General features: G+C 37.0%; 1 protein-coding gene and 1 pseudogene across 1 annotated transcript; both read left to right on the forward strand.

Moving 5' to 3' along the window:
• The first annotated feature begins 46 nt into the window (after positions 1-46).
• On the forward strand, positions 47-4,479 carry LOC121959004 (annotated as a pseudogene).
• A 3,062-nt stretch (positions 4,480-7,541) lies between these two features.
• LOC121958443 (S-adenosylmethionine synthase) lies at positions 7,542-17,766 on the forward strand. Its single transcript, XM_042507368.1, has 9 exons — positions 7,542-7,779; positions 12,129-12,206; positions 12,868-12,990; positions 13,606-13,718; positions 13,916-14,059; positions 15,233-15,451; positions 15,737-15,919; positions 16,573-16,706; positions 17,664-17,766. The coding sequence occupies exons 1-9, from the start codon at positions 7,689-7,691 to the stop codon at positions 17,764-17,766; spliced, it is 1,188 nt and encodes a 395-aa protein (XP_042363302.1). The 5' UTR covers positions 7,542-7,688.
• Positions 17,767-19,615: the final 1,849 nt, after the last annotated feature.

Genomic DNA, 19,615 nt, shown 5'->3' on the forward strand with positions numbered 1-19,615 from the left:
GAAATAAGAAAAAGTGGCCATTTACTTGATTAATTTGATTTGAAACATGAGCTTTGGTCAGATTATAACGGTTTACATCCTGATTCTCACCACATACACGGTAAGTTCTCAGTATTGTTAACAAATCTGCATGAGGATGAAACATTCAATAAGGCTACTGTTCATAATGTTACGTAAAATATGTAAACTGAGGTGGGAATTACAGGGAGAATGATTTTTTTTTGTCAGGTGAACTCCACTCATCCTGAGTGTTCAATTGTTCTTCATCTTCAAAAAAAAAGAAAATGAGTGCAAACTAAAAATGAAGACGGACGCTGCAGCTTCACAATCAACTGCTAACACAACTGCAGGTAACATAAAGATTAAAGCATTATAAAAATATTTTCCTTATGTCATATGTTGATTCTATTCTTTTTTTTAAAAAAATATTAGGTTGTGTGACAGAGTGGGACGGAGTGAGCTGTTGGCCAGCTGTCTCTGAGGGACAGAGTGTCTCCGTCCACTGTCCTCTGCTGCTACTGAAGCTTGAAAGTCCTCCAGGTAAACTTTTTTTTTATCATTTACAGACTCCACAGTGTCTCTGAAGAAAGGGACATTTTTAACAAAAAAAAAACATAATAATGGAAAAAAAGTGCACCGTGTTTAATAAATGAATCGAACTGAGTTTATAGAAAAAAGTTTCACAAACACTGAAGATTTTTATGCCACTTTCTCTATGTTAAAGCTGTTATATTTAAACAATAATGGACCAAATGACGTTAAACCAAAGGTATTATTTAGTACAAATTGTAGCAAATTTTTTGACACATTGTTTTTCACATTTGGCATCTTGCAATATTTTTAAATTTTTTCAATTTTTGTATTTTTTTTTAATTGTTTTTGTGTTTATAGATAAAAAAAAAGTTTAAAAGCCTATTGTGTCAAGAATATGCTATTCCTCACATTATTTATTCCTTTTTTTTTTTTTTTTAAATATTATTGAGCCTTAAACTGTAGGAATACTGAGACTAAAAACATTGTATCTGAATAACCCTTAAAAAGTTCGCCAAGCGTTCTTAATAGACATGATAACAATTAATCGATGATCGATTAATTGGTTCCTAATAATTAATGGAACGTGAAATTTAATCGATTGAATTGCAGAAATGTTATGTTTGTCTTCCAAATGGACGGCATAAATTTTACAGTTTAGAAATGTTGCAATTACGAGTTTTGAATTGTAAAATTTGCAGGTTGTTCTGTAAATTTGTTTACATCCTCACTGTTTTTTTTACAGTATTATTCTGGAAACCACAGCTGACTTTTGTTTTAGTCCTAAACTACAACTGTAGAACTCCTGAAAGAAAATTATACATTTATTATTATTATTTTATTTTTTATTATTATTATATTTATTATTTATATTTACATATATTTTTTCATATATTTCTATAAAATTATATTTTTTTTCACATTCTGTCAGTGGTTGCAGAAACTATTTTTCGGCTCACAGCTGCAGTTTGACCTCTCTCAGCTTCCTCCTGCGTCCTGACACATTTGTTGTGCGCAGTTCTCATCAGCAGACGCTGCACAGTCAGCGGCTGGAGTGAGCCGAGCGTGCCGTATCATAAAGCCTGTCACTATGACGCTCCGGAGGAAGATGAAGACGTGAGGAAAGAGGTGCGGCAGACAGAGTTCCCCATGCATGCATGCATTTCACCAGCAGGGAGCCAGAGATTTGGTTCTTTACGCCTCCGACTGATGAATATTTCATATTTTGCTGCAGAAAAATTACTTTGATACCCTGAAGTTGATCTACAGCGTTGGATACGGAGCGTCTCTGGCTGCTCTCCTCGTCGCGGTCCTGCTTTTCTGCTGCTTCAGGCTGGTTTACTTCAACATTAAAGATTTTTTTTTATTTTAATTTATGAAATGTCTGTAATTATATTCCTGTTTTTTTCTCTCAGGAAGCTGCGCTGCACGCGAAACTACATCCACCTCAACCTGTTTGTGACCTTCATGCTCAGAAGTGTCGCCGTGTTCGTCAAAGACGCCGTGTTGTTTGCAGACAGAAGCACAGATCACTGCACGGTGTCGACGGTGAGGCCGCACACCGCTCACACATGAACAAAAACATTAAAAAAACTGCTGAAGAAAATTAACTGGAGCAACATCATTTTTGAAAAACATCAAATAAAAACTTGTGCTCATAATCATGGGTGATAAAGTACTGTGTACTTTACTGTACTGCAATATCCAAATTATTTATTAAATGAATTTTCAAGCGTTATTTAAGATTCTTTTATTTAACATTTAATAATGAGGAAGAATTAGTTAATTTTATGGGTAAATAACTTAGAAAAATTGTGTTCATAATTATGCTTAAAAAAATCAAATAATGTGAAAAAAATTGTCAGTATAACTTAATTTTTATGACTAATCGAAAAAAAAAAAAAAGCGAGTGTTCATAAATATGGTAATTAAATATATAACTTTTTTAAATTGAAATAATGTGAAAAAAAAATGTTGGAACAACTTAATTTTTATAAGCAATCAACTTAAAAATTGTGTTCATTATTAGGGTAATTAAAAGCACATAAGACTTTTTTATGAGTAATCAACTTCTAAACTTTCTAAACTAGCTTCTAAACAATGTTTAATATTGCTTTTTAGCACTGAAAATTGACTGATATAAAAAATATGAATCAAATGTTATTGCAAATTAATAAATGCTACATTTTTAAACATAAATATTTAATTTTTTTATATTTTCATCTACTTTTCACCTACAACTCTGAGTATCCTAAAAGGAAGCACATGCAGATTTCTTGCAGTTAAGTGTAATTTCTTGTGTGATGTCAGTGACGTGAAATCGCGTCCCGTGTCGTCTCAGCTCCGGTGCAAAGCGGCCGTGACCTTCTTCCACTTGTGTGTTCTGTCTAACTTCTGGTGGCTGCTGGTGGAGGCTCTGTACCTGCAGACTCTGCTGCTCTGCACCTTCACTCAGCCCGCGAGGCTCCTCAGGATCTACGGCTCCGTCGGCTGGGGTACGCTGTGCGTTTTTCGGCTGTATTTGTGTCTGATCACGTGTCCCTGATCTGATGGAGAACCTGATTTTGCAGGAACTCCGTCAGTGACTGTTGTAATCTGGGCCCTGCTGAAGTCACAGCTTGATGATGAGGGGTAAGTGTTACGGAAATGTGTCTCATATTTTAGATTTTTATTTCATGTTAACCCTCCGAAACCTGAGCAAATTGATTTCCTTTAAACACATGGAAAGAAAGCAATGAGCAACTTGACATAAAAATGACCCGAAATTAGCAGGGAATTAATAAACTGAGAATAAAATGACCTGAAATTAGCAAAAAAAATAAATAAATAAATAAAAAAATAAAAAATTAAAGTTAAAGAAAAAACAAGAAGTGACCTGAAAAAAAGTTCTGATATAAAAATTTGGAATAATTATATTTAAATGTAAAATATATATTTTAGTTAGTTAGCTCTTTATTTTGACCATGGCAAAAAAATAAAAAAATGAAAACACAATATAAGCAAGGAAAAAAAACACCTGAATGCCCATCATATATATTCAGTAAGCAAAGTACTTTATATCTGAAAGGAGCGAGAGGAAGTAAATACTAATTCATTTTTAATAATTATAGACTTTTTTTTTAAAATTATTTAATTAATTAAATAACTTAGAAAAAAACATTTTCTTTTTCTCTTTAGCCTAATTTTAAATGTATAATTATAAATATAAGTTTCTTGATATTTTTCCCTTTATTGAATATCTTTTTTTCAATTATGTCTTTATTAGTTTCAACAGTTATCCATTAACAAACAACAAAAAACACAAAAAGAAGGAAAAAAAGGATTATAGTAATAATAAAATAAATAAATAAAATAAATAAAATAAATTGATTTTCTCTCTCTCTGTGTTTTTTTTTCTTTTTTCTTATTTTTTGCAATTTGCCGCATTCATGCCAAGCTGCTGATTGTACTTCTTCCCATGTTTTTTTGAAAGACATCATATCAATTTGCTCAGGTTTCTGTGTGTGTGTGTGTGTGTGTGTGTGTGTGTGTGTGTGTGTGTGTACAGGTGCTGGGACGACCTGGACAGCCGCCTGTGGTGGATAATCAAGATCCCCATCCTGCTCTCCATCTTTGTGAGCACATCGTCTGCACATCAAACTAAATTCTGGGATCACGTACGAACTTTCTCCTCGTCACTTTTACTTTAATATCTTCTTTGTGTGATTTGAACTGCAGATAAACCTCCTGATCTTCCTGAACATCAGCAGAATCATCGTTCAGAAGACAAAAGCCAATCGTGTGAACCCAAGTGAGTCACACCTGTCCAGGTGAGACTCTGTCCCTTATTGTCCTATCTATTCTGTCTCCTCCGTCTGTCTCTGTCTTTGAGCGTCCTCTGCTGCCCTCTGCAGGACTCTCCTGCGCTCCACTCTGCTCCTCAGATGTGGTGAGATAATTTACAGATAACAGACAATTTAATTACCTGAGGGTATGAAAGGCTGAGATGTGGTGAGTACAGATGAATTTCATTTTCATTAAAAAAATGACATTTCAGACAAAAAGCTGAAAAAAATCGCATTTGTAAAAAAAGTCATTTTTTTTTCATTTTTTTCATTTTTATTTATTTCTTGTCAACTTGAATTGTACAAAAATAATGCTGAAAATAATATTGTGTTTGAGTTATAGTGGACTACAGAGAGGAACGTTCCCCAAACTGTCAGGAAGCAGCAGCTACAGAACCGTCCCTAAGTAACGGCTCTGCTGTGATCTCTGCACATTTTGTTTATTCTTTCAAACATCAGATCAAATCAGTTTATTCTTTCAGCAGAACCGAGCTGGAAATCACTACACCTGAACTCAAACCGCGTCCAGCGTGTCCTCTCCGTTGAGAAGATGTTGGCCTGAGACGAAAACTAACGTCATCAATCTTCCTACTCAAGAATTTGTCCCCTGAAATCGAAATAAAAGACGTATTGTAGTTTGGTGCTCATCAGCTCCTCGACAGGTTTATTCTCTTTCCTGATTATTAACTAATAACAGATCCATATTTTTTTTTTAAAAGTGGTTAATTTCTCCTTTTTTTATGGAGGACGGCAGAGTCAAAGAAAATATGATAAAGAATTTAATAAATTCATAATTAATTGTGCAAAAAACGTTTTTTTCATAAAATAATTAATTGAAAAATATTAAAGTAATGGGCAACAACAATTGTAATTATAAAAAATAATTTATAAATAAAATATTAATCTGTCAATAAAAAGTAGGGATTTACAAAAAACAAAAAAGTCAATATGTATATGATTAAAAAAAATACACTACTGCATTTGTAAAATATATATATTAAATGCAGTTTGAAATAAATAAACATAATAAACATAAATAAGAAAATTGCTTTTAAAAACTAAATTATGTATGCATATTTTAATCAAACATTTAACATTTCCTTTTCAAATGATATTTCCATTTCTCCACTCCATTTACTTTTCCTGTTAGCAAGTCAATTTGCTCAAATTCCTTTTTTATTGCCCATTAAAATATCAAACAATACATTATTTTATCATTTATTTACAGAAAGATTAATCAATTAATTTTAAAACAAATGCATCATTGCCTATTTTTATTGCACAATTAGTTATTAATTAGTTAAATTCTTTATTAGTATTTCCATGACATTTATTCCATATTTCCACCACGACAGCTCAATAATTCAATAATATACAATATTTAAATAGCTCTGTGATTTTCTTTATACATGTTTGTAAAGCTTGCTCTAAAAACAGCAGACAAGAGAGCTACATCTAAACATTCGAGCTGCATATAAACTTAAGACTCATCAGAGGCACAGTTTGTTTACCGGGAGATGCTATTAGGTTTCCACGGGAGAAAAAAAAAACATTTATGTTTACACATCCTTCTCTATTTGTAATATTATTTGTTGAAATATTGTTAAATTGTAAGTAAATCACTAAATAAATAAACTGATTTACAGTTTGTTCAGTCTTGGTGCTACAGAATGTGTTGATGTTTGTGATTGAATGTCGTTGTGTTGTCTATATATGGTGACCCTAAAAAAACAATAAAATATGATAATAGTATTTATACTGGAGTTTGGTTTTTTTTAATTATGCACTCAGCATGTGCAAAGAATAGAGTCACTAAAACTGTACAAAACTGAGCTTCTGCATCAGGCTGACACCCAGTGGTTACAGCGCCACATTACAGTGAGCGCCTGACATCAACTGAAGCGAACCACAGACAGAATTTCAAATCCAAGTGTGAATGAAGAAAGTGAAATGCAACACAGACAGCAGACCAGGCCATCAGTCGACCAAAACACCATTAAGATTATTAACCCTTAGGGCACTCTTTAATATTACACACACTCGTATCGCTCTGCACACAAAAAGCACCAAACAGACCCTCAGCATTCACACAAAACATGATCAACTAATAAATTAAGATATACTATATAAAATACTTGCATACTACATGTTCATTTATTTGTGGTGGACCCCAGTAATCACCCACTACAAATAGACTGTCAAGAGCTATTGTGATATATATATATATATATATATATATATATATATTTATATATATCTACATATATACTTATATTTACCATGCTGTTAGTCACTGCACCACACTCTCAGAGTGCCAAGAGTACTGTTGTCACAGACAGAGCAGCAGAACACCAGGCACAGTGAAGGTGAAACTTAACCATTCACTGTGCAGGGTCTAAAAGTTTGCTTTCACTCACTCTGCACTCTGCTTCTCCTCTCATCCGTCAATCTGATCAGCTCTGACCAAGACAACTGATCAATTATCCACGCTGCGACTCAAAACTGCCGCTGAGGGATAAAAATAAAAAACATCCCAATTTAGATGGGGTACAGAAAAAAGAAAAAAAGAGCACACACACAATAGAAAAGAAAAAATGGGATATTTGCTTCACGCGTTAATTTTATTTTTTTTGGAGCTGGACTATTTATTAGGATCACTATTGAAATATTTTGTCATTTGTCCACGACATGACAAAAAACAAATGAAGTAAAAAGTGCAATATTTCCCTCGGAAATGTAGAGAAGTACAAGTATAAAGTAGCACAAAACGGAAATACTCAAGTACAAGTGTCTCATAACTGTATTCAAGTACTATTTCAGTAGAATCACTTTTCCACTGGCAGAGGGCTCCATGAGTACTCAGCTACAGATGCCCCATCAGGGACCTCAGGGGCCCCCAGGTACAAAGAAACAAAGAGCCGGCATGAATGAATGAATCTGTGAAGGAACTTCAAAGTAAAACTCAAGACGAAGTAAACTCTGATTTAAGAGTTAGACAGTCAGGAGGAGTTTTATGGGTTCAGTTTTTTAACAAAGCGGGAACTTTCAGCATGTGAGGAGTTAAAGAAAAAAGGGTCTCCAAGAAGAAGAGGAGAAAGGAATCCCACCTCCCCTCCCTCGCCTCTGAATGGTCTAACCCGCTGTTCACATGGCACCCTCCCCCCATGTGTGTGTGTGTGTGTTGTCTTTGCCTTAAATAGTGCAGTTATCCGGCCGCTCTGCCTTGGGACTGCGAGATCGGACTGCAGCCGCTCAATCTGTACGACTTCATCCGCTGCTCCACAGCAATCACTTCCTGTGTCTCTGTCTACAGCGTGTTTGTAAAGGGACAAAATGAACGGGACGGTGGACGGGATGTACGACCACGCTCCTCATGACGGCTCCTTCATGTTCACCTCCGAGTCTGTGGGAGAGGGACACCCCGGTGAGTGCAGGACTCCCTCTGCATGCTGCTGCTGAGCGCTGGCGGTTATCATGTGTTTTATGTTTCAGTGATCATTGATGACTTTGAGGAATGTGCAGAATCCTGGTGCTGCATGGAGCCACTGTACCAGAAAAAAGCCGTCTGAAGAGCCACACACCTCTGACTGATTTCTATAAAAACTTATATTTAAAGCATGAATACAGGTAGAAAAATAGACTGTCAACATGCTTTATCAATTGCACTGCAGCTGCACATGATGTTTAGGATTTTTAACCCTTTGAAACCTGCTTACAGACACCTTTCACAAGTGTTTAAACCTTTGAACTCCAATTTGTGCAATGTCTCTTGAAAACTACAGGAAAAAAGGCAATGAGCAACATGGCAAAAAAAAGTCCCGCAAATTGCAAAAAAATAGTAGATATAGACATTTTTAAAGAAAAAAAGGTTGGGAAAATGTCTAGAAAACTATAAATTCATAGTTGTCAGAATTTTACAGTTTTATAGTTTTTTAACCCAGAAAAAAAAAATCGTTGTTCCACAAATTGCAAGAAATTAAAGAAAATCGGAAAAAAAGTCAGGGGGAAATGTCAGCAGGTCATTTATTTTTGTTTTATTTTATTTTATTTTATTTTATTTTTCAGGCAATTTTCTGGAAATAACTTCTTGCTAATTTTGGGGTCATTTACTTTTGTGTTGCTTATTGCCTTCTTCCTATGTTTTTGAATGATCATGTTCTTAAAGGGTTAATCCAAGTGCAAGAAAGTTGCACTCTGCAACTTCACGGTGGATCATTTTAAATGCTGCCCTGCTGCTTTAAAAACTTACTATGTAAAACCAAGTAATTCGAGTTTGCTGAAAAAAAAGTTCACTCAAGTTGAATCGACAGGTGGATGAACCATTCACAAATTCTTCGTTTTAAGGTGCAGCAGCTCCTGTTGGAGCCACTTTTGCACCAGATTTAGTACAAAAACAGCATGCGAGCGCTGTTGGATAAAACTTGAATGAATGGCTCTTTTCTAATGATTTTTATTGCCCTCAGAAAACAGCCATCGTCACACACTCTGAAATCCTGAAAAGCACTTCTCCTGCAGCATCTCTTCAAAATATGAATGTGTTACAACCTAAAGCACCGCGTGACAAAGTTTGGCTTCAGTACAACAAACTCGTATACTCGACAGCAACTGATCTCGGCTCTCGTGCACGCTTGCTACCCCTGACACTTGACATACATGGTGAACTGGAGCCCGTGCACTGCAGAGTGCTTGTCAGGTATTTGACTCTCCGCATGAGTCTCTGCTTCCCAACAGAGCAGCACGTGTGTTACGGAGGATAAATATCCTCTTTTACAATAATGCTGAAAACCTGTGAAGGCCTACTTTTTTGTTTTTACACACAGAAACTTCTCGAATCGAGATTCAATTGGATCGAAAAGCAGAATTCATAAAGTCACTGGTATTAATAAAATCTTGTCCATTCCCATCAAAACATGGCATCAAGACAAGAAAGTTCAGTAAAACACGTTTTCAGCCTCGCGTAGCAAAAAGCTTTACTTCTTTTAGATACCACCTCCTGTTAGTGTGGCACATCAGTCTAGTTCATTCAGAACAGATAACCTGCGTCTCTGCTCACAATCGACTAATGTTAACATTAAAGACAGGGCTGACCTTTGAAAGTCATTTTGGATCAGTCAGAGAGCCCTCAGTCGACTGAACGCAGATTTTCATTACAGATTTGTGCAAAACTTAAGAGATATTTTCTAAATGTCAATAAAACACAACTGCGAGATGACTGCGTTTCCAGAGTGATGTTGTGCGACTTCTCTGGTGATAACATCCTAAGCTGCACGGCGAAAGATGTTCAAAACATTAGCAGCTTCATTTCTATTGCAGCCACCGCACTAGCCGTCATTATTTCCAATCCAAGGCAGCGTAGGCGTGTTATGGAGCCATAATGGAAAGGCGAACCTCTTATACGAGGAAGCGGCCACGTATGAGGGATTTCTGGGAGCTGATCGTCCACGATTTCACAGAGGAATTGCAGATTCAAAACTTCCGGATGATCCGCTCAACTTTCTCAGAGTTATGTGATGCAATAACAGCTCTTGTTGCTCCTGCTGCATCATGGGAGCCAGTTCCTACTGACAAGCAGATAGCCATAGCATCATGTGACCTAGAAAAGCCAAAAACGTGTTTCAATAGCAGTTTTGCAAATTATGGCTTTTCCAAATCACCTGAAATACCAAACTTAAAAACTTTTTGCTCTAAATTGTGTTTCTATCAGATGTATTTTATATTCACAATGGAAACCTGCCGACTGGTGACACTCATTCTGCACATGCGCTCCAGGGCTGGGGTCAGTTGCAACATCTGACTTCTTTTATTCAAAAACATATTGTGAGCTACATGTCCTATGTAATCATGTTTAAATGGCATAAATAATTGGCAGACAGATGTGAATTTATTATATAATAAAAATGCGTTTGGTGCAGTCCAAATAGTATCTGAGAGAAATGCAAACAGTGTTGCAACAGGTCCCAGTCCCCCCTACAGCAGTGACTCACCAACAGAAACATGAATAAAAACCAGCTGTGAGCTCATTTCTATAGACTCACTTTGCAGCCTTTTCATTACTGATCATCACTGAGCCTGTAAATATGCAACTATCAGCTGCACCTCACAAGAACTAACCAGAACAAACTTCACCAAAAATCCGAAAAACAGCAAAAAAAAAAAGCAAGACGCCACAGCGGGAGCCAAACGCGATACAAAGCCACAGAAAAAAGCAAAATAAAACATAAGCAAGGCAACAAGTTGACTGCAGCAGCAGCCATAAAAACACATGTTGAAGCAAAAACAGCAGCACAGTTTAAATCATCTCATAATGCAACATATGCACACAACTTTTATGCTGTACTCATCTGTCTGCACGTCACTCTGCAGCTCTTAAATCCTCCAAAATCTGCTCCAGGTTCAACATCTCTGCTCCATTATTCCCGGTGCAAAATATAAGCAGTCCTCTTGGCCTTTACGGGTCCAATATAAACAGTCCACACGACCTCGCTGTTTGCAAACATTTTGAGCTAAAAAAAAAAAAACACAGTCGCAAACAGGACAAAAGTCTCTCTGAAAAACACTAAAGTTTGAAAAACAAATGTAGAAGCGACCGCTGCAAAATCCACGAGACAATATTAGCATCGTAGCATTTGGGATTGAAGCTCTTCCCAGCGTGCATCTGTCCTTCACGCATCATCTAGGTGCGTTTGATTTGGGTCACTGAGCGTGCGCGCGGGGTGGGGACACACCTGTAGCTCCTCACAGACACACAGGTAAACAGACAGACAGACAGACAGACAGGTGTGCAGACAGACCTGCAGCTGCCTTTTTTTCTTTTCTTTTTTCTACATGCTTTTAAATTTAGCACAATACTTGAGATAAAGCAGGTAAAATTAGATTAAATTAAATTAAATTAAATTAAATTAAATTAAATTAAATTAAGAGATTTCACAAAAATACACATAAACATAATCGTAGTAACTACAGTAGATGTAATTTGTTATTTCCATGGTCCCTTCTCCTGTGATGTAAGAGGTTATTTATTCAAGCAGATGTTTTAATATCACTTAGAGTAAAATTATATATATGATTTTAAATGTTCTGTATTCAAACATTTCGTTAAGAGGACTGCAGTTGTTTTTTTAAGAATATTTCATTCAATTTTCATCGCCAAAAAGTTACAAACCTACACGACCAACATACAAACAGATTAAACAAAACAGAACAACAAAAAAATTGCAAATAATTTGCAGAATTATTATAGCTTTTAAGAGGTTTATTTTTATTTTGTTTGTTTTTTTACAATCCTTTCTTTTTGTTCAGGTTTTTTTCATGTTTGTTTTGGGTTTTTTGCTAATTTTCAGGTAATTTTCTTGAACTTTTTTTGCTGATTTCTTGCTAATTTTTTGGTCATGACTTTTTAAGTTCCTTATGGCCTTCTTGTCATTTTTTTTTAGGTATTAAGCCAATTTGCCAGTTTAAGGACTCAGATGTCATATTTTATGAAATGATTGTGTTTTGTTGGGCAAATCTGATGTCAGATCCATGTGGTGCAGCTAAAGTGTGTGTGATGTGTGTGAGTACAGTAGTGTGTCAGCGAGGCGGTGCTTTGATGAGCTGATGGAGTTACAGTGTATCATGTCACATCCACCAGCTGAGGTTATTCATAGAGCTGCAGCTCCTGATACGAGTGTCGTCCTCTGATTCCTGATGAGGAATGTGCAGCAGAAGGTCACGGGAGGAAACAAACTGCCACACAAACTGAAACAGATATTCGTGTATTTGAATCTTTTCCAGATAAGATCTGTGACCAGATCAGTGACGCCGTGCTGGACGCTCACCTGAAGCAGGACCCCGACGCCAAAGTGGCCTGTGGTGAGTAACCGCAAGTTTCTCTGCAGCAGAAGGTGGTAAATTTGTGCCAGAAGGCACAACTCTGTCTTAACCCTTCGAAACCTAGAGCGACATCAGTTTTTGGAAAACTGTATTTATAAATGAAAACTATTTATAATTGATTACATTTTTTAAATTTTGTAATTATGTTATTTATTATTTATATGAATTGTTTTATTTTAGCAATTTTTCAGATAATTTCCTTTTTATTTTATTTTAATTTATTTTATTTTCATTTTATTTTTGTATTTTATTTTTGTGCATTTCAACTAATTTTCTTTTACCTTTTTACCAATTTCTTGACCATTTTTGGATTATTTATTTTGTTTCTTACTGCCTTTTTTTCATGTTTTTGAAAGAAGTAAAACTGATTTTCTCCACTTTCAAAGGGTCAATGATGGACTGTCAGTTTGATGAAAGAAATTATTTAATGCTGTAAATCAAATTATTGAACGAAACAATACGTTGGCAAAAAAATTTTTTTTGACCTCCCTACAATGTTGATAATCAATTATTTGTTTAATTAAATTCAGTAAAACTTGCACACTTCAGTCTCATGCAGTGTGATGTCTTCTGTGCATGTGTGTGTGTGTGCGTGTGTGTGTGTGTGTGTGTGTGTGTGTGTGTGTGTGTGTTGACACAGAGACGGTGTGTAAGACCGGCATGGTGCTGCTCTGTGGTGAGATCACGTCCCGAGCCAACGTGGACTACCAGAAGGTGGTGAGAGACACAATCCGAGACATCGGCTACGACAACTCAGACAAAGGTGAGTTCAGCTAAATGTTCAGTCTCACACCTCTGCAGCCGACTTTTCATGTGCTGCGTTTAGACGCTATCACAAGTAGCTTATTTAAATCTCCAAAATCTGAGCAAATTAGCGTGATGTTTTTTAGAAACATGAAAAAAAAGGCAATGAGCAACTTGGCAAAACTTGTTTCTGGATATTGCAAGAAATAAGCAGATTTTAAAGATTATTTTTAAGGCCTTTTTTTAGGTCATTTCTATTTGTTTGTTTGTTTTTATTTAGGTAATTTTTTTGTACTTCTTTCAATAAAATATATATTTATATTCATATCAATTACATATTTAAAAATATTGTACAAAATTATTATTTAGCACATTTTTTTCAGGTCATTTCCGTGGTTTTTGTACATTATTTTAGTTGTTATTATTATTTATTTATTTATTTGCAGATTTTTTTGGGTCATTTCTTCTGAAGTTGCTCATTGCCTTTTACCCGTTTCTGAAGACAACAAGCCAGTTTTCTATGGTTACGGAGGGTTAAATTTCTGGGCGTGCCTGAGTTTAAAGCAGTCTTAACTTTCTGTAATGTGAAATGAGTTTACCCTGAAATGTCCCCCTGCTGTCTCCGTGTGTCCAGGCTTTGATTATAAGACGTGTAACGTGCTGGTGGCCCTCGAGCAGCAGTCCCCTGACATCGCACAGGGAGTTCACATCGACCGCGTGGAGAGTGACATCGGGGCCGGAGACCAGGTCATCTGCAAAAACACAAACATGCTGTCTGCTTACGTGAACTTTGACTGTCACATTTTGATTTCAGAGTAGTTAAATTATGTTGTTTAACTCGTCTAACTTTGTTCAACTCAACTTAAAGTTTTGTTACACACGAGGTTAAAAGCACAAAGACATTTGTGACAACAGAAGTTATCGGTTTTGTTTTGTGAGGACAGGGTCTGATGTTCGGATACGCCACAGATGAGACAGAGGAGTGCATGCCCCTCACCGTCGTCCTCGCACACAAACTCAACTCCAAGATGGCCGAACTGAGACGCGACGGCACCGTCCCCTGGCTCCGCCCCGACTCCAAGACACAGGTGGGACCCAAATACAAACGCTGCGGCACAGAGTTCAAACGACCATCAAATGTGCTGATAATGGTGGTTCGTTAGTTGGTTATTTATTGTGTCATTTGCATAATTGATTCTGAGTTGGATTTAAAATCACACGTTAAAAATGTCACAAAGGTTACCTGTTTTCACTTAAGAAACATTGCTAAAATCAGAGCTTGACTTTCTGTGGAAGATGCCAAAAAGCTGACGGATGCATTTGTCTAAACAATTAAAATGCACTTTTTACTGGTCTACCCAAAAAAAGTATCGACAGGCTGCAAAAAGGACAGAATGAAAAACATGAACACAACCTATTACCATGTCACATGTCTAAATTGCACCATATTCTACACTGCAAATCCTCCGATTCGCAGTAACACACCTGTCGAGTGTGAAGTCGATCATACGAAGGATGGATCACGATATTTTAAATTCAGAGATAACCTGGTCTGCGAGGAAGTTTCTAGTTGCTCGAGAGATAGTTAGAGCTCCAGAATGTGCTGACCAACCAGAGCGCGCTGGTATGCAACACGTGAGCCGGGAGACGTCTTTCCAATAACACCTCAACAGATTCAGCCTGTGCACGCTTCAGCTCGCTGCGCACGTGTCAAGACTTCATCTGCAGAAGCTCACACAGTAACAGGAAAAGGCTGTCAGGAAATGTGGAGTTTCCTCTGTTATGGCTTCCATTTGAAAATATAAATTACTTTACATGCTTTTACCCTGAAACATGGATCAACAACGCTATTGCACCCTCTGAGCCCTGAGCAAATGGGTTTGATTACTTTCATAAACATGGGAAAAAGGAAATGTCCAACTTGGCAATAAATAAATAAAAAGTGACAAGAAAATTACCTGAAAATATTTTTAAAAAGAGAGAGTGGATTATTAGAAAGTTATCCAAAAATTGGGAAAACTCGATTTATAATTATAATCATTTTAAAATAATGTTACAGGAAAGAAACGATAAAATGTATAAAATATATATAGATTTCTTCATTTTCAGCATTTTTAGGTCTTTTTTCACATATTTTCCCCCATGAAAGAAACCACTTTGGTTTCAAAGGGTTAACACTTGAATAAAATCCCAACTTGAGTATAACACAATTTAATATCCACAGTAAAAATACTAAAATCTCTCCACTTCCATCCCCCCAGGTGACGGTTCACTACAGCCAAGAAAACGGCGCCGTGATCCCCATGAGGGTTCACACCGTGGTGATCTCAGTGCAGCACGACGACTACGTGAGCCTGGAGGAGCAGAAGAGGATCCTGAAGGAGAAGGTCATCAAGGCCGTGGTGCCGTCCAGGTACCTGGACGAGGACACCATCTACCACCTGCAGCCCAGCGGACGCTTCGTCATCGGTGGACCTCAGGTAGAACAGTCTTTAGGTTTTTTTCATTAATTCTCACGCTGTTTAGATGTTCTCTGTTATGTCTTATGATGAACACGTTGGTCACAATAAAGTTGTTTTTACAACAAGTGCTGCCTCTGCAAGGTTTTACAGTATGTGAAGATGCAAACTCCTGAACTTTGCGTTATAATTTCTATGTAATTAGGTTTAATCAGAAGATCAAAATTTGATTTTCAGTGAATAAAATGCTGGAGAACAGCTCTTGCATCAGCACTGGAAACACTTGTTTGTGTGTCTCTCTGTCAGGGCGATGCTGGAGTGACAGGCAGGAAGATCATCGTGGACACATATGGCGGTTGGGGGGCCCATGGAGGCGGGGCATTCTCTGGGAAGGACTACACTAAGGTGGACCGCTCAGCTGCGTACGCCGCCCGCTGGGTGGCAAAGTCTCTGGTGAAGGCCAAACTGTGCAGGAGGGTGCTGGTGCAGGTGAGATCAACAAATCATTTGTGATGTTTGTGGTGTGGAGCGCACCAGGTGCTTTGTTTATTTTCTTCAAATTTCAGAAGCACAGCTTTTGCCCAGAGCCAACGTGTCTCAGATGTCCATTTTCTAAGTGACTGTAGAAGTTTAAGTTGTATTGGCTTTTCCCGCCATGCTTACACATCATAGGATAACACTAAACCATCCGTCCACATTTCAACATTATATTACGCCCTCAAGCACAAAGCCAGTTCCATAAAGAAATGATGGAGAAACTTTACCGGTCTTCACAGAGCCCTGAATTCAACCCCATCCGACCCCTTTGAGTTGCACTGGATGGCTGACTGAGAGCCAGATCTTATCTCCATCCAGCAGGTTCAACATCTGGTGGGAAAACAGACAAAGAAGAGTGGAGATGCAGATAGATTAGAAATAACACCCGAAACAATCACACATAGGTGAATATTCAGGCGTCCATATATTTTTGGCCATGCTTTTTATCTTTTCTTCTAGTCAGGTTGAAACAAAAGAGTTTATTCTCCATCCACAAAATCTAAGGGGGTCTTAGTATTAGATCAGTATTAACTGCTGAAACTGTCTTTATTAAAAGTAATCAAAAAACTACTTATTGAATTTTTTTTTCTCATTTGTGTTTTCAGGTGGCGTATGCGATCGGAGTGGCCCGCCCGCTCTCCATCTCCCTGTTCACCTACGGCTCCTCTCAGATGAACGAGACGCAGCTGCTGCAGATCGTCAACAAAAACTTTGACCTCAGACCCGGCGTCATCGTGAGGTCGGTATTAAACTGATCACACTGTAGCCGCTTTGATGCTATAATACAAACTGATCGCTGTAGGAAATGTAACCGTATCCACTGTTTTACCCCTTTTTTAAACACGGAAAACCTGCCATTGCCAGTAGAGCAGAGCTGTGTACCCAACTCTGCAGCAGAGGAGTGTGCCTCTGTGTGTGTGTGTGTGTGTGTGTGTGTGTCTGTGTGTGTGTGTGTGTGTGTGTGTAGATGTGTGTTTGGTGTGTCACATTTAACGTCACGGACAAGCTGGAGAGCAGGTTAGTAAATAGTAGAAAGCAGCATGGAGGCCAGTGAAAACTTAACGGTGGTTACTTCTTTTGTTCTATCTCTTATTAATTCAGTCTTTCTTTCAAACTCGGTGCAGACTAATTTGTTTTGATGTTTTAGCGATGTTTGCACATCCATCTTCACTTTTTGCACACTGATTTGCACATTTTTTCTTTTCTATTGTTCTTTTTCATCTTTTTTATTATTATTATTGTTATTTTAGTCTATTCTATTTTATTCTATGTTAAGTGTTTCCTTTGTATAAATATTTGCAATATTTTGCCTTTTTACCAAATATTTTATTAAGTTGCTGCTCTTTTATTTGCTGCTGTAACGAAACAATTTCCCTCATAGGATTAATAAAGTATTTCTATTCTTTTCTATTCTATTCTATGTTTGAGCGCTGCTTGACGGACAACATTGCATCTCTCTGGTTAAGTGGCTATAATTGGCGCATTCACCTGAGTGTTGCGTTTCCATCAATACCAATCAGAGATGGAGCAGATACATTTTTGACAACTGCAGAGTCATTTGACCCGGGTGTAAATGCTGATTGTAACCCTTCCCATTACGTCAAAAAGTCAGAAGTTAGCGAGTGTTATCAGGGTTTTTGAGCAGTGGGAAATGTATATGTAGTATTGTGGTAAATGTATCTGTATTTTGATGCAGAGACTTGGACCTGAAGAGACCGATCTACCAGAAGACGGCCTGCTATGGACACTTTGGCAGGAAGGAGTTTCCCTGGGAGGTCCCAAAGGACCTCAACTTCTAGTGTGTGTGTGTGTGTGTGTGTGTGTGTGTGTGTGTGTGTGTGTGTGTCTGTGTCTGTGTGTGTGTGTGTGTGTGTGTGTGTGTGTGTGTGTTGTACAGATAGCTGTCCTGGTGCTGCTGTAACCCGGTAAGAGAGAGGCAGCTGGGAGGGACAGGTCAGGGTGGGAGCAGATAATCTCTGGTGATTGGATGAGAGGAAAGATGTTTCATCTGTAATTGATGACTCCTTCAATGGTAACATGAAATACGAGCGAGCTGTGCGGTATTTTTGTCCCGCAGATCCAGTGTACAGTCACATGCAACTATTTTCTGTCCAGAAATAAGTGAATGACCAAATCTGCAGGGAGAGCAGCCGCACAGATGTTTAAATCCGCCTTCATGTCTTACAGAAATCTGTTGTTAATACTTGTATGTTATTAATAATGTACACTGAAGGTTCTGATTTAACTAAAGCTTTTTTTAGATCTTAAACTTTTTACAAAAGATAGTTTTGTTTTTTTAGCATGAAATCAAACCTTCACCCTGAATCTACTGTGTTCAACATAAAACACTCGATCTCCACAGGACGGAGATGAGCCGTGATCACAGATACAGCCGATATCCCAAAGAAGTTTCAAATGTTAGTCAATCGTTGTAAATCAGTGATTTTTTTCTGCATGTTTACACTTTTTTCTGCATGTTTACACTTTTTTATTGTTTCTATTTTTCTATTTACAGTTTTTCTCAGTCACTTTGATACACGTGGTCATCAGGAAAAACAGAATTTACTGGTATATTCACAACATAAATCATTTTAACAATAACTGATGGTCGGTCCACTGACTGATACACTGTAAAATCTGACATGGTGGTTTTACTTTTTTTTTTAATCCAGCAAACCAATTTCCTTGAAAAATGTAGGTACAGATAACTATTATTCTTAATTTATGTTAACTTAATATCTCATTGTTAAGTTTACTTAAAATAAAGTTATTTTTACTTAATTTTATGAAGCTGTTGCAACTTAAAAATGACAAGTTTAATTAAGTCAATCTCTCTGAGTTTTAGCATCTTCAGTAAACCAAGTTCGCTAACTTCACACGTAGATATAAAGTAAACAAAAATTAAGAATTATATTTACTTTTTCAAGGTCATCAGTTTCCACGATTATCTAAGTAAGATCAACTGTCAGATTTTGCAGTGATATGTTCATCGACGTAAGTTTTTACTAACTGTTTTGAGAAACGCACTTACTGTTTTGCAAATGTTAAAGATTATTTAAGAAATGTACCAAGTGACTGAGAAAAACAGGATTTTTTATATTTTTATATGATAGATAGACTGCTAGCAGATTATTTGATCATCTAAAACCCTCAAAGCAACAACGGTAAGTTTACGCACTGACTTTTATTCTTCTAAATAGTTTAAGTTTAAGTTTTCTCTATAGCCACGTACAGTCCATGATTAGGGTTATAAAAGTTTCTGCATTTTTTTAATAATTTGGTATTAAATAAAATGACCCACAAACACTCGGTCCACACAAAAATACTAAAAAACAAAGATGAGATGTGAAAAAAGCGGGACCTAGAGAAAACTGCAAGCTATATAACATTTATTTTTTATTTCAATAGCAGGTTTTAATGGTTCGGTGTGTACGATTTAGTGGCATCTAGTGGTGAGGTTGCAGAGCTGAAACTTCTCCTGTGTGCAGAGCATTTGGCCGAGGCACAAAATGCAACAAATTTTTGTTAGTCCATTCTGGCTTACTGTGGAAACAACATGGTGGACTCCTAGAGGAGGACCCGCTCCGTATGTAGATATCAACACCTCATTCAAAGGTAATGCAAACTATTGTTTTAATTTTCAGGTGG

The sequence above is a fragment of the Plectropomus leopardus genome, chromosome 19 (genome assembly GCF_008729295.1).
Source record: "Plectropomus leopardus isolate mb chromosome 19, YSFRI_Pleo_2.0, whole genome shotgun sequence".
Taxonomy (NCBI): Eukaryota; Metazoa; Chordata; class Actinopteri; order Perciformes; family Serranidae; genus Plectropomus; species Plectropomus leopardus.

Bases quoted from the DNA above. Each gene is read 5' to 3' on its own strand.
- LOC121958443 (XM_042507368.1), top strand. From the start codon at position 7,689: ATGAACGGGACGGTGGACGGGATGTACGACCACGCTCCTCATGACGGC. The intron at 12,207-12,867 runs GTGAGTAACCGC...GTGTTGACACAG, and splicing joins CGACGCCAAAGTGGCCTGTG to AGACGGTGTGTAAGACCGGC. The intron at 16,707-17,663 runs GTCGGTATTAAA...ATTTTGATGCAG, and splicing joins AGACCCGGCGTCATCGTGAG to AGACTTGGACCTGAAGAGAC.